The 12,806-nt window shown below is 46.0% G+C and overlaps 1 protein-coding gene across 3 annotated transcripts in view; it reads left to right on the top strand.

The window, feature by feature from the left end:
* Nucleotides 1–12,806, top strand: part of PLD1 (phospholipase D1) — a 137,536-nt gene that overhangs the window by 86,451 nt on the left and 38,279 nt on the right. For all 3 annotated transcript variants that reach the window (XM_054039303.1, XM_054039305.1, XM_054039304.1), the window contains 4 exons: nucleotides 876–957; nucleotides 8,016–8,126; nucleotides 9,553–9,759; nucleotides 11,396–11,606. In XM_054039303.1, coding sequence (XP_053895278.1) covers nucleotides 876–957; nucleotides 8,016–8,126; nucleotides 9,553–9,759; nucleotides 11,396–11,606 — 611 coding nt within the window. The remainder of the gene's footprint in view (nucleotides 1–875; nucleotides 958–8,015; nucleotides 8,127–9,552; nucleotides 9,760–11,395; nucleotides 11,607–12,806) is intronic.

Below are 12,806 nucleotides of genomic sequence, written 5' to 3'. Positions count from 1 at the left end.
TGCGTATCAGTGAATGCTATCCTGATGTGAAAGAATGGCACCCTATCTTCTGGGATAGGCAGCAAGGAAAAAAACTGTACAAATCTGAAATTTTCAAAGTGTCTAGGTGGCAGGAGAGTCGAAGTCCTGAGTGTTTTCTTTTAACCCCCAGGTTATCTACCAGGAGTATATTTTTTTCTGCATGAGAACTTACTCTTTTCTGTATGGAGTCTACCTGATGCATCACCATTCAGTTTGGTCCCACTGGGTGCTGAATGAAATAACCTCATCCCTGTCAATGATAGGTCATTGGCCTCTGCTACACATGGGACACATCAGCTGTTATATACGGCACCATTGTTAAAAAGCAAACAATAACAGTTCTGTGAAAAAATAAATCGTGGGAGAGCAGACTTCACACCTAATGAATAAACTCTTTAGTTTCTCAACCATTATTGGAGTCGATTAGTTCAGCAGTTCTCAACCAGGAGTCCGGGGGCTGCGAGCAGGTTTCAGGGGGTCTGCCAAGCAGAGCCAGCATTAGACTCGCTGGGGCCCAAGGCAGAAAGCTGAAGCCCAACTGCACGGGGCTGAAGCCCAAGGTCTTGAGCCCCACCAGCCTGGGCTGAAGCCAAAGCATGGGCAGTTTAACTTCACAGGGGCCCCTGTGGCGTGGGGCCCCAGGCAATTGCCCTGCTTGCTACCCCCTAACACAGGCCCTGGTTTTTATAAGCAGAAAACCAGTTGTTGTGCCACAGGTGGGCCCTGGAGTTTTAATAGCATGTTGAGGGTGGAGGGTCTCAGAAAGAAAAGGGTTGAGAACCCCTGGATTAGTTGACCTTACACATAGTTTTCACACCACAGAATGTTTCTTTTTGTCACCTTTTTTTTTTTAGGTTGAGCCCAGAAATCTTTATGAAGCGACCTGTGGTAGAAGGAAATCGCTGGAGACTAGACTGCATTCTCAAGCGGAAAGCGGTAAGTGTGCTGTGCCTACAGGCTAGCTTAGGCCCTGATTGCTGTGAATCCCATGATAAGGCTCCAGGTAGGCGCAGGGCAGCTTCATGCAGCTCCTTGCAGAATTGGGGGGTCTCAAAGTGCAGCTTTGCTCCTTTTTGTTCCTAAATGACCTGCCCTTCCCTCTTTCTGTGTGCGGGTAGAAGTCCCAGCCAGGTAGACTCGTGCATCATTTCAGGGGGACAGGGCCAGCGAGAGCAGCAACAGATCAAAGATGCAAGGGGAGGAGGAAGCTCGGTGCTGAGGTCCAGGGCTGGTAACCAACCAGCTGAGCGACATTCAGCACTGCACCCCGCTCTGCTGCAGTTTTTGGAGGGAGGACGTGTTTCATTCCCTACTTGATTCAGCTGGCTCAGCTTTCAGATGGAGGGTTGTGGCGATGCCAGGGCACAGCACCAGTGCAACTTCCTAAATACCCCCAACAACTTTTCTTCCATAGGGGAGGAGCTGTTTCTCTCTCCCCCAGTGGCTGCTCCAAGTTCCTGGGGCATTAATACAGCTGCTCCTGCTCTGCCCCCGAGCTCTTCTCCCTCTTCGGTGTAGGTAATTAAGAGACATTGGGCCAGGCTTCTCCCTGCAGTTACTGGAGTCACACCAGGGCTACACTTGGCCCATGGGGGTGACCAGTCTGCCGGGGGTGGCCATGCAGAGACAGTGCCCTTCATTCATGATATATGCATCTGTTTCCAAAACTGGCTCTTATTAAATTGCTGGTGGTGCCACCCACCTTCCAAGGAGATAAAGATCTCCTTAGCGAGTCATTCAGTGGTGTGTATAACGTATGTTTAAATTAGAGGGGGCTTATCATCAGGTTATCAGTTTGTAAAGATGAATTATGCGAAATGGGTCCATTCTGTGTACATCTAGAGGTTTTCGCTTAACCAGTTTAATGAGTGAAAGTCACGCACTACAACAGTGAGCTACTGTGTGCAGGGTAGGATATTTCTTATTTTAGTAAGGAAATGCCTGTCTGCAATGGACTTGCTCTTAGCATTTCCCGACACTGTTAGCACCAGTGCAGCTCCACCCTGGCCCTGCTCAGAGCAGGTTTAGTGAGAGTTGTTAAATTGCCTGCAGCTGTCTGAAGCCCTGTATACACTAGCACTCTCGCTGTTGCTATTGCTGGTTTGACTGCACCAATGAGAGCAACCGTGAGGAATTCTAATGAAGTGGAGACTTCTGTGGAGACTTCTGTAGACAAGGCCTCAGCCAAAAAAAGGCAGGAAGGTGATAAACTTTCTCTCTCTAAATGTGACATGTGTTAATGTTACTGGAGAAACACTGGGAGCTTCTTTTTTGGTAGTTTGCCCCCATTTTCTGTCCCTATCCTACTACATCATTCAGTTGCCCCCATCCCTATATTATCATATCCTTTGCTTGGTCAAAAAGGGGAGTAAGGCCAGTTGTGTCAGGCCAGCCCTTACTCTCCTGCTTAGCTCTGCTCAGATTATGGCACTAGCTGTAAACAGGGGAGCAGGAGCCCCTGGCCTGCTCCTCCCCATTGCAGCTAAGCCGAGAGGGGCAGGGAGTGGTAGGATGTTGTACCCACGTACATAGTGTCATTAGAGGAAACTGAGGGGTTTTTAAAAGTATAAATGATGTAATGGGTCAGGTTCCTCTGAATTAGACATGATGTGGAACTTGCAGACAATATAATCATAAAGATGACTCAGAGTCCTGAACTCTGATTCACATTTTAACGGAGGCAGAATAAGCAAATGGGTGCATAGCAGGCATCTATGCTCTGATAGCTTTGTTATATTTAAGACTTGTCCTTCTATTGTAATCTCTTTCTCTCTCTCCCCCCGTCCTTGTTTGAAGTATTTCAAACTGCTGATGACTTGATGCCCTTCCTTGTCTCCAGTGCAGCCTTTTTGTACGACTGATGCTTTGAGATGCTGAAAGGCTGTGTTTCCAAACATGTGTATTAGCACTTAGGGACAAGGAACAGCATCACCAGACCTATTGAACCTGTTTTAATTTCTCCAGTATTTCAGAAAGCTCACAAGCTACTGAGATTGGAAAATAAAGTGATGTGTTTGTTGTCAGTTCCAGAATGTTCCTTCTGCAATAACAGGTCTGTGTACTCAGCCTGAAGAATTTGTTCATGTCTTTGAATGAGCAATGGAGCCACAGAGAAAAGGTGCTGAACGTGATTTTCTATAATACTGGACTGCATTTTCAGCAGGTTTGCCCTGGTCCAACTAATGAAAATACTGGTGTTGAGTTGCTGCTTTGGAAGATATTACCAGTGACTCAATAGGAAGGCATGGCCAACTGAAAACCATGCAGTCATGTGTGAAAGGGGCAGAAGCCTTGGTGGAAACCTTAAAATAATCTTATATACTCCCATTTCACAATAGTTCTTTTTGTAGTCAAAAGAAAAAAGACAAAAAAATTTCTTCTTTAATTTTCTCTAAAGAACTTTATTAATTTTAAAATGATCTTCTTATCACTTAAATCAGCTTCTGTACCAGACAACTGGAGGATAGCTAATCTGATGCCAATTTTTAAAAAAGGCTCCAGAGGCGAGCCTGGCAATTACAAGCTGGTAAACCAAACATCAGTCCCAGGCAAATTGGTTGAAACTATAGTAAATGGATAACTATAGTAAAGTAGATAATGGTATGAGAGTACACTTATAGAGTTTGCGGATGATACCAAGCTGAGAGGGGTTGCAAATGCTCTAGAGGATCGGATTAAAATTCAGAATGAGCTAAACAAACTAGAGAAATGGTTTAAAGTAAATAGGATGAAATTCAATAAGGACAAATGCAAAGTATTCCATTTAGGAAGGAACAATCATTTGCACACATACAAAATGGGAAATGACTGCCTAGGAAGGAGTACTGCAGAAAGGGACCTGAGTCAACAGTGTAACACTCTTGCAAAAAAAAGCGAACATCATTCTGGAATGTATTAGTAGGAGTAGTTGTAAGCAAGACACAAGAAGTAATTCTTCTGCTCTACTCGGTGCTGATTAGGCCTCAGCTGGAGTATTGTGTCCAGTTCTGGGCACCACATTTCAGGAAAGATGTGGACAAATTGGAGAAAATCCAGAGAGGAGCAACAAAAATGATTAAAGGTCTAGAAAACATGACCTATGAGGGAAGATTAAAAAAATTGTGTTTGGTGTAGTCTGGAAAAGAGAAGACTGAGAGGGGACATAACAGTTTTCAAGTACATAAAAGGTTGTTACAAGGAGGAGGGAGAAAAATTGTTCGTCTTAACTTTTGAGGATAGGACAAGAAGCAGTGGACTTAAATTGCAGCAAGGGAGGTTTAGGTTGGATATTAGGAAAAACTTCCTATCTGTCAGGGCAGTTAAGTACTGGAATAAATTGCCTAGGGAGGTTGTGGCATCTCCATCATTGGAGATTTTTAAGTGTAAGTTAAACAAAAACCTGCCAGGAATGGTCTAGATCAGTGGTCACCAACCAGTCGATGGCGATCGGCTGGTTGATCCTGGAGCCTCTGCCAGCCGATCGCAATCTCCGGGCCGCTAAAAGTCCAGTGGGGCTCTGGCAGGCTGCATTCCTGCCCTGTCCCCACGCCAATCCCGAAAATGGCTGGCTGCTGGCACATCTCTGTGGAACCGACCAATGGGAGCTGCGGGGACAGCGCTTGCGGGTGTGGGCAGCACACGGAGACCCAGTGTCCCCCTTCCCTCCCAGGGACCACAGAGTTTGGGTGCAGAAGGGGTGCAGCCAGACGCTTCTGGGAGCGGCATGGGGCCAGGGCAGGCTGGCAGCCTGCCGGAGCCCCGCTGCACCGCTGACCAGGAGCTGCCTGTGGTAAGCGCCTCCCAGCCGGACCTTGCACTTCACCCGCCCCCCCCCCCCCCGCACCCAACCTCCTGCCCCAGCCCGGAACCCCCTCCTGCACCCAAACTCCCTCCCAGAGCTTACACCCCTCACTCCTGCACCCCAACCCCCTTCCCCAGGGTCAGCCAATGCACACCCCACAGTTGAGAATGTTACACTGATTTGTGACAATCCCTGAAGAATTTTGGATCTATAAACCACAAATGACACTAATAAAAAGTAAAACTCATGAAATGTCTAGTGGATTCTATGAAATTAGGTGCAGGGTGATCATATGACCCCTGCACCCAAACTCCCTCCCAGAGCTTGCACCCCTCACTCCTGCAGTCCAACCCCCTGCCCCGGGTTCAGCCTGGAGCCCCCTCCCACACTCCAAACCCCTCAGCCCCAGCCCAGAGCCTGCACCCCCTCCCGCACTCCAACTCCCTCCTCCAACCTGGTGAAAGTGAGTAAGGAGGGGGGAGAGTGAGCGATGGAGGGAGGGGGGAATGGAGTAAGCGGGCCAGGGCCTTGGGGAAGGGGCGGGGTAGAGCCTGGGTTCATCTTAAATTCAAAAAGTGATCTTGTGCATAAAAAGGTTGGAGACCATTGGTCTAGATAATACTTATCCCTGCCATGAGTGCAGGGGACTGGACTAGACGACCTCTCAAGGTCCCTTCCAGTCCTGTGATTCTATGATTCTAAAGAACAGAATTATCAGATACATAGATGAACGCAATTTGTTGGGGAAGAGTCAACACGGGTTGTGTTAAGGGAAATCATGCCTCACCAGTCTATTAGAATTCTTTGAGGAGGTCAACAAACATGTGGACAAGGGCAATCCAGTAGATATAGTGTACTTGGACTTTCAGAAAGCCTTTGACAAGGTCCCTCACAGAAGACTCTTAAGCAAAGTAAGGAGTTATGGGATAAGAGGAAAGGTCCTCGCATGGATCAGTAACTGGTTATAAAGACAGGAAACAAAGGGTAGGAATAAATGGTCAGTTTTCAGAATGGAGAGAGGTAAATAATGGTGTCCTCAGGGATCTATGCTGGGACCAGCACTGTTCAACATATTCATAAATGATCTGGAAAACAGGGTAAACAGTGAGATGGCAAAGTTTGCAGATGACACAAAATTACTCAATATAGTTAAGTCCAAAGTTGACTGCGAAGAGTTACAAACGGATCTCACAAAACTGGGTGACTGGGCAACAAAATGGCTGATGAAATTCAGTGTTGATTAAATGCAAAGTAATGCATATTGGAAAACATAATCCCAACTCTACATACAAAATAATAGGGTCTAAATTAGCTATTACCACTCAACAAAGAGATCTTGGCAAGATTGTAAGGGGTGACATCCCTGTGGGTGTCACTAAGCCTCTGACTGTCAGATGCTGGGTCTGGATGACAGGGGATGGATTACTGGATGGTTGCCCTGTTCTGTTCATTCCCTTTGAAGCATCTGACACTGGCCACTGTTGAAAGACAGGATACTGGGATAGGTGGACCATTCGTTTGCCCCGGTGTGTCCATTCTTATGTTCTTGTATATGCTCCAACTGCCATAAAACTGGTCATGCCCACTGAAAGAATCTAGCTTTATTTTCCGTATCAACATAGGTGTTCCTAGCATGAAAGTATTTGCGTAGTGTGTAGAAGAAATAATTGACACACTAGGGCCGTAAGTGGCTGGTAACTATATAGGAGCAAGCTATCCTCTGATGTCTACAAAGCACTTTCCTGGACTTCATTGGCCATTGGATTGGTGGGTAGAATATGGCCCATAACATGGAGAGGGTCTAAACTGTTAATAGACGCTTTAGAGAAATGCAGGTTACTGTCTTTTTGAAAGATCCTTAGTTTGTGTAAATTGACATAGCTCTACTGAAGTCAATGGAGCTACACTGCTTTGCAGTAGCTCAGGATCTGGCCCCAGATGTGTGGCCAAACTGCTAAGAGAAGTATGCAAGCCAATAGAAGATAGACATGTAGAGGAAGATAGTACTCAGTGTGAGTCAGGGTGGCAGAACTGAGCCTCCAAAAGGCACATTAGAAGTGTGTAAAGTAAAGGAACCTGTTGTAAGATTGGTGCTGACTCAAAGTGAAATATTTTTCATGTAGCACATGTTCTGAAACACATCTGCACAATAATGCCCTTCTGAAGGCTATGAGGAGTCCTACACAATTTGAAGGGACACTGGCAACCTGACGTCCAGTCCCTTGGAAATGCATTAAAAGTCAGTGTCTGTACAATCTCATGGTGCTATTTCTTGTGTTGTATTCTCTTCAGATCAGGGACTGTATTCGTATCTGTTTGTATAATGGCACCTCCAGGCACTCCGCTGCTTCACATGGTGAAGTCCAGATTGAACAGCTAACTCTTCAGGGAAGCGCTGAAGTGAAGCGCAGAGAGGAAAGGAAAGCTGAAGTCTTCCACTGTATTAGGGATGAACAAGCTGAGGGTTCTGTCTCAATATCTTCACTCAAACAATTCCTGCAAATAAAATATCCTAAAAAACCTAAAATGTTTTCTCTCACTTGATCTTACAAATTCAGGCAGGGCGAGCTGGCTTTCTTGGCGTTGTAGTCCAGAAGTCTGAGTTAGGCATAGGTGAGATCAGCATGTGTCAGAAAAATCCTACACTACATCCAGGGCCGGCTCCAGGGTTTTTGCCGCCCCAAGCAAAAGGAAAAAAAAAAGCTGCGATCGCGATCTGCTCTACCGCCACCGCTTCAGTCTTCGGCGGCAGTTCGGCAGCTGGTGGTCCTTCGCTCCGAGAGGCAGTGAGGGACCCGCCGCCGAAGAGCTGGACGTGCCGCCTCTCTCCGTTGGCCACCCCAAGCACCTGCTTGCTGGGCTGGTGCCTGGAGCCGGCCCTAACTACATCATTACAGAAAATCCCTCAGAACTTCTCACAAGGGAAGAGTCCAATCCCCCAAGGTGCTCGGTGCCTCCTGTGAGCTGCTGAGCATTCTTGTTAATGGGAGCTGAGTTTGCTCAGCACATTTCAGGATCAATCTGGGAGCCTCTGACTGGGAACTGACCTGTTGGATGTATGATCTCAACCTGAGCTTTTCCCACAAGAACAACATGTGCACTCCCCTTAGCCTACCATCCCACTGAATCTAGAAGTCTGGGGTTTTCTTGCTTTTGTTGTTGTTATACCTATTTAAATATGTGCTTGCCATGTATTTACTTTCTTTTCTAATAGCAACAAGGAGTGAGAATTTTTGTAATGCTCTACAAAGAAGTGGAGCTTGCTCTAGGAATCAACAGTGAATACAGCAAGCGGACCCTAATGCGTCTACATCCGAACATCAAGGTATTCATATACCATGTCACCTTTATGAAATACGTGCATGTTCATTGCACTGTGTGTCTAACATCAGCTCCCCAAATTTGGGCGAGAGATGAGGAAACTCATGACAATGAATCTGAAATGCAGTTTGCAATCACTATTACAAGGGAGAATATTTTTCAAAGACATATCCATATCTAATTCTACTCCATAATGGGCACTAGTACTTGATTGTGGCAGCTCAGGTACCTGTAAGTTATAATTGTATATAAATATATTTCGCTTAGCCTTGACAAGGTTCCATTAATCAACAAAACATTCACCTAGTTCAAAAGAATTTTGTTTTATATGGCAAGTTAATGAAGTTAGAGCAAGTGGAAGGTTACACTCGGATGTGGGTCTGAGAAAATCTTCTGCTCACACACAGACTGAGCTAGTTAAGAGTCTGGCCTTAAAAAAATGTACCAAAATATGTGCACTTATATCCACATTCCTCAACATCCCTTTATGCCAAAATACATTGGGCCTGGTTCTGATCACCAGTGGTTTTAAAACCAGGCATGACTCCACTCAAGTCAATGTTTGCAGTTATGCTTTGAAAGAAATAAATGTTGAAATTATCTATCACACTCTTTCATTTTCAGAAATAAAGAAAATGAGCCTGGCTCTCCTCTCATTTACTATGGTTTGAAATAGCCATTAACAAACTAACTATCAAATGAAATGGCCAGCTTTTTTACTGAAATAGAGCAGCAAAAGCCCTACTGTGGACACAGCCATATCAGCATAAAGGTGACTCATTCTAGTATAGTTATGCCCCTTCCTAAAAGGGAATATCTGTACCAGTAGAAAGCACCTTTAGACCATTGTAAATGTGTCCACACTAGGTGAGTTGTACCACTTTAACTATACTGGTGTAGTTAAAATGGTACAACTGTCTAATGTAGACAGAGTCCTAAAAAAAGCACTTTATGTTTGGGCATTGGTAGGTATTATTGGTCAAACTAAAGACCTGTGGCCTTCTGGGCAAAGATATTAAATAATATCTTGGTTAGAATTGTTTCGGGTCTTCTACATCAGTGCGTCTCAAAGCTGGTCTGCTGCTTGTTCAGGGAAAGCCCCTGGCAGTCCGGGCCGGTTTGTTTACCTGCTGCGTCCACAGGTTTGGCCGATCGCAGCTCCCACTGGCCGCGGTTCGCCGTCCCAGGCCAATGGGGGCTGCTGGAAGCAGTGCGGGCTGAGGGATGTGCTGGCCACCCTTCCCGCAGCCCCCATTGGCCTGGAGCGGTGAACCGTGGCCAGTGGGAGCCGTGATTGGCCAAACCTGCGGACATGGTACGTAAACAAACCGGCTCAGACCACCAGGGGCTTTCCCTGAACAAGCGGCGGCCCGACTTTGAGAAGCACTGTTCTACATAACAGCTGAGTTCAGTGATTTTTCTTTATTTAGGTGATGAGGCATCCAGATCACGTGTCATCCTCAGTGTACCTGTGGGCCCATCATGAGAAGCTCGTTGTCATTGACCAGTCTGTAGCATTCGTTGGTGGCATTGACTTGGCCTACGGGAGGTGGGATGATGATGAACACAGGCTGACCGATGTTGGCAGTGTGAAACGAATTCCAGGAACAAAGTCTACATCTACAGTGAATCTCACAGTAAGAGTGAATTCTGTACATGTGGCTGTTAACATTTAATACCATGTACACTAGGCAATAGTCATGCAAAATGGAAGTAAGCAAGTCTTTCTGCATTTTTAGGGCATGAATCTGTAGCCTTTGCATGTGCAGAATTCCTGTGGACTTCAATGTGGCTTACAAAATGGGACCCTTATTAGGACCAAATCCTTCAGCTGCCAGAAAGGCCATGCCAGTTAAGACCATAGGCGCCAACTTTCTCTGGCGCTGGTGGGTGCCTGCTCTTGGCCCCGTCCCGACTCCACCCTTTCCCCGCCCCTGGCCCTGCCCCATTCCAACCCCTTTCCCAAAGTCCCCGCCCTAAATCTGCCCCCTCCCTGCCCCTATTGGATCCCTTCCCCAAATCCCCAGCCCAGCCCTGCCTCTTCCCCCAGTGCGCTGCATTCCCCCTCCTCTCCCCTCCCTTCCTCCCTGCCCCATGAATCAGCTGTTTCGCGGCGCAAGTGCTGGGAGGGAGGAGAAGGAAGGACGTGGCAGTGCACTCGCGGAGGAGGCGGAGGTGAGCTGGAGCGTGGGGGGGGCAGGGCAAGGAGCTGCCGGTGGGTGCTGGGCACCCACCAATTTTTTTCCGTGGGGGCTCCAGCCCCAGGGCACCCACGGAGTCGGCTCCTATGGTTAAGACCTGTGTGGCTCTGCTGCAGGCACAGGGACAGGAATGGAGAGGAATAGTTGTAGTATAGCGAGTGCAGTAGCTGAGCATTGAATGATCCTTCGGGGATTTTCAGAACAGTTCAGCTCCTATTTAGCCACCAAACTAAATAGACAGTTTTTCACAGGAACTCATGTTGGGTACTAAACTCTTTGGAAAATCTAGCCATAGATGTCACAGTGGGAGCAACTGAGTGCTGAGTACCTCTGGATATCTGCCCTTTATTTAGGTGCCTAAGGGCTTGCCTACACTGTGAAGTTGTCAACAAAACTTTTGTCTTTCACGGGTACTTAAAAAATCCCTCCCCCGCCCACGCTAAAGACAAAAATTTTGCTGACACAAGTGGCAGTGTGAATGTGGCTTTGTTGGCAGGAGCACTCTCCTGCCGACAAACCTAATGCTGCTCGCGGGGCTGGAAGTATTTTGTTGGCAAAAGTGCCAACAAAGTACGGAAAAAGAGCGTTTACACGCGCTGACTTTTAGCAACAAGGCTGTGTCTGCATAGCCTTGTCGCTAAAATCTGCGTGGTGTAGACAAGAACTGAGCTTGTGTAGACAAGACAGAACTGAGCTCTTTTGAAAACCTGGCCCTGTGTGACGGAATTAAATAGAGAATGTTTGTTTATTTTTTTATGAAAAGGAGCCTGTGTAAAGACCTCTGGAAAACATGCAATAAGCCAGAATAGTTTTACAGGCAGTGTATGGCAGAATGCACTGTTTTTACTTGCTTGTTTTCTGCTAAGCAAACCTTCAATAGTCACTAAACCAAGTTCATCTCCATAACACGGATTTGCAGTTCCCAGTGAAATCGATGGGAGCTGTGTCTGCATGTCATAGGGCAGAACTTGGCCCTGTGAATGTTTCAATCCCTGTGATATGAATGATCTCCTGTAATTTAAATAGATAATCTTCCATTCATCACCCTCAGCAGTATCCTTTGTGTCTTAAGCCTACAGCTGAGTCCACTGAAGCTTTAGTCCTGAAAACTCAGTCCCTGGGGAACCTGCCACAGCACAGAAATAGTGATGACATACTAGATTCTTCAAGAATGAAAGGAATAGGAAAACCCAAAAAGTTTTCCAGGTTCAGCATTTATAAGCATCTCCAGAAGCACGGCCTACACCACGCTGATAGTGTAAGCAGTATAGACAGTGAGTCAGGTAAGTAATATTTCTCCACTTTACCTATAGAGCATATAATTAGGGAGGAGAGTTAATGGTTTCCTAAAGTGCTAGAAGGGTATTTTGTTTAGTGAAGCCTTGAGTTTGCCTTTAAATGCGTCTGTGTTTGGTTAACAAACAGCTGGCACAAAACAAGGGTGGCATTCAGTTTGGTTAGGGGACAGCCCCAAACTGCAAATGAAGAAACCATGCTATAATATGGTATAGTGTATGTGGTGTGTTATGTGCTGTGATGTATGTATAGATATGCACATTGATTTTGTGCTAGGAACTTTTTACATTTGTGGCAGAGATACTGGCATTTTTGCATCGTATTCATTATAGCAAATGAAGCAGGATTTCCGAAGATATTATGGGCCTGATTATGCTCTCACTTGCACTGGTTTTAACTCATTTAACTCAGTGACGTTATTCCTGATTTACAATGGTGCTAGGGGGAGGAAAATCAGGTCAAAATTTGAATATGTGAATGCAACATTTACTTTTATGCATGATTGAAGTTACAGGATGCCACTATAGGCACACTCAAAAGCCAGAATTCATACCAGCAAGCCTTCCACTTTTGAAGCAGTGGAAGAGCTGTTTTGGGGAGGTGTTTTGTGCTAGGGGGCATTTCAGACTTTACAAAGATTACTCATGTCTCTGGCAAGAATGATCTGCAGGAGAATGCTTTGCCTATGGTCAGAGCCAGTTCAGAATATGAGCATACCTTAGTGATGGTTTTGCAACATGAATATTTGCCGATCTGTGCTCAAAAATCTAATAGGTCCTGTATTTGGCCCACGGTCGTTGTACCATTATTAATGTTCTGTTCAGACTGTCTACAGTTGATTGGACTGAAGTCCTGCAAGTTATTTTAAACATTATTGGGTAACTGATATGGTAAAAGCTCTAATGCACCTTCCCTATAAATGGAGCATCTCAACTCTCTGCAGGTTATTGTAATCCTAGTAGAAGCCAGCAGAATTTAATCCAGAGTTTAAAACCCCACCTGAAAATGTTTCATCATCCCACTGGGTCCAAACAAGGGCTCACTGAGTGTGAGGACGGTAAGTGAAGGGCCACCCAGGTGGAGTTACCTGCAGGCTTTACTGTTGGTGTGTTTGCTGTTCAGTCATGGTGAGAGTTAGGTGGGGCTTATGGATTGACATTCTATACCTTCGGTATATGTATTACCTT

This window comes from Malaclemys terrapin, chromosome 9 (assembly GCF_027887155.1).
Source record: "Malaclemys terrapin pileata isolate rMalTer1 chromosome 9, rMalTer1.hap1, whole genome shotgun sequence".
Classification (NCBI taxonomy): Eukaryota; Metazoa; Chordata; order Testudines; family Emydidae; genus Malaclemys; species Malaclemys terrapin.
Note: the sequence above shows the minus strand (reverse complement) of the source record. Positions and strands in the feature narration are given on the sequence as shown.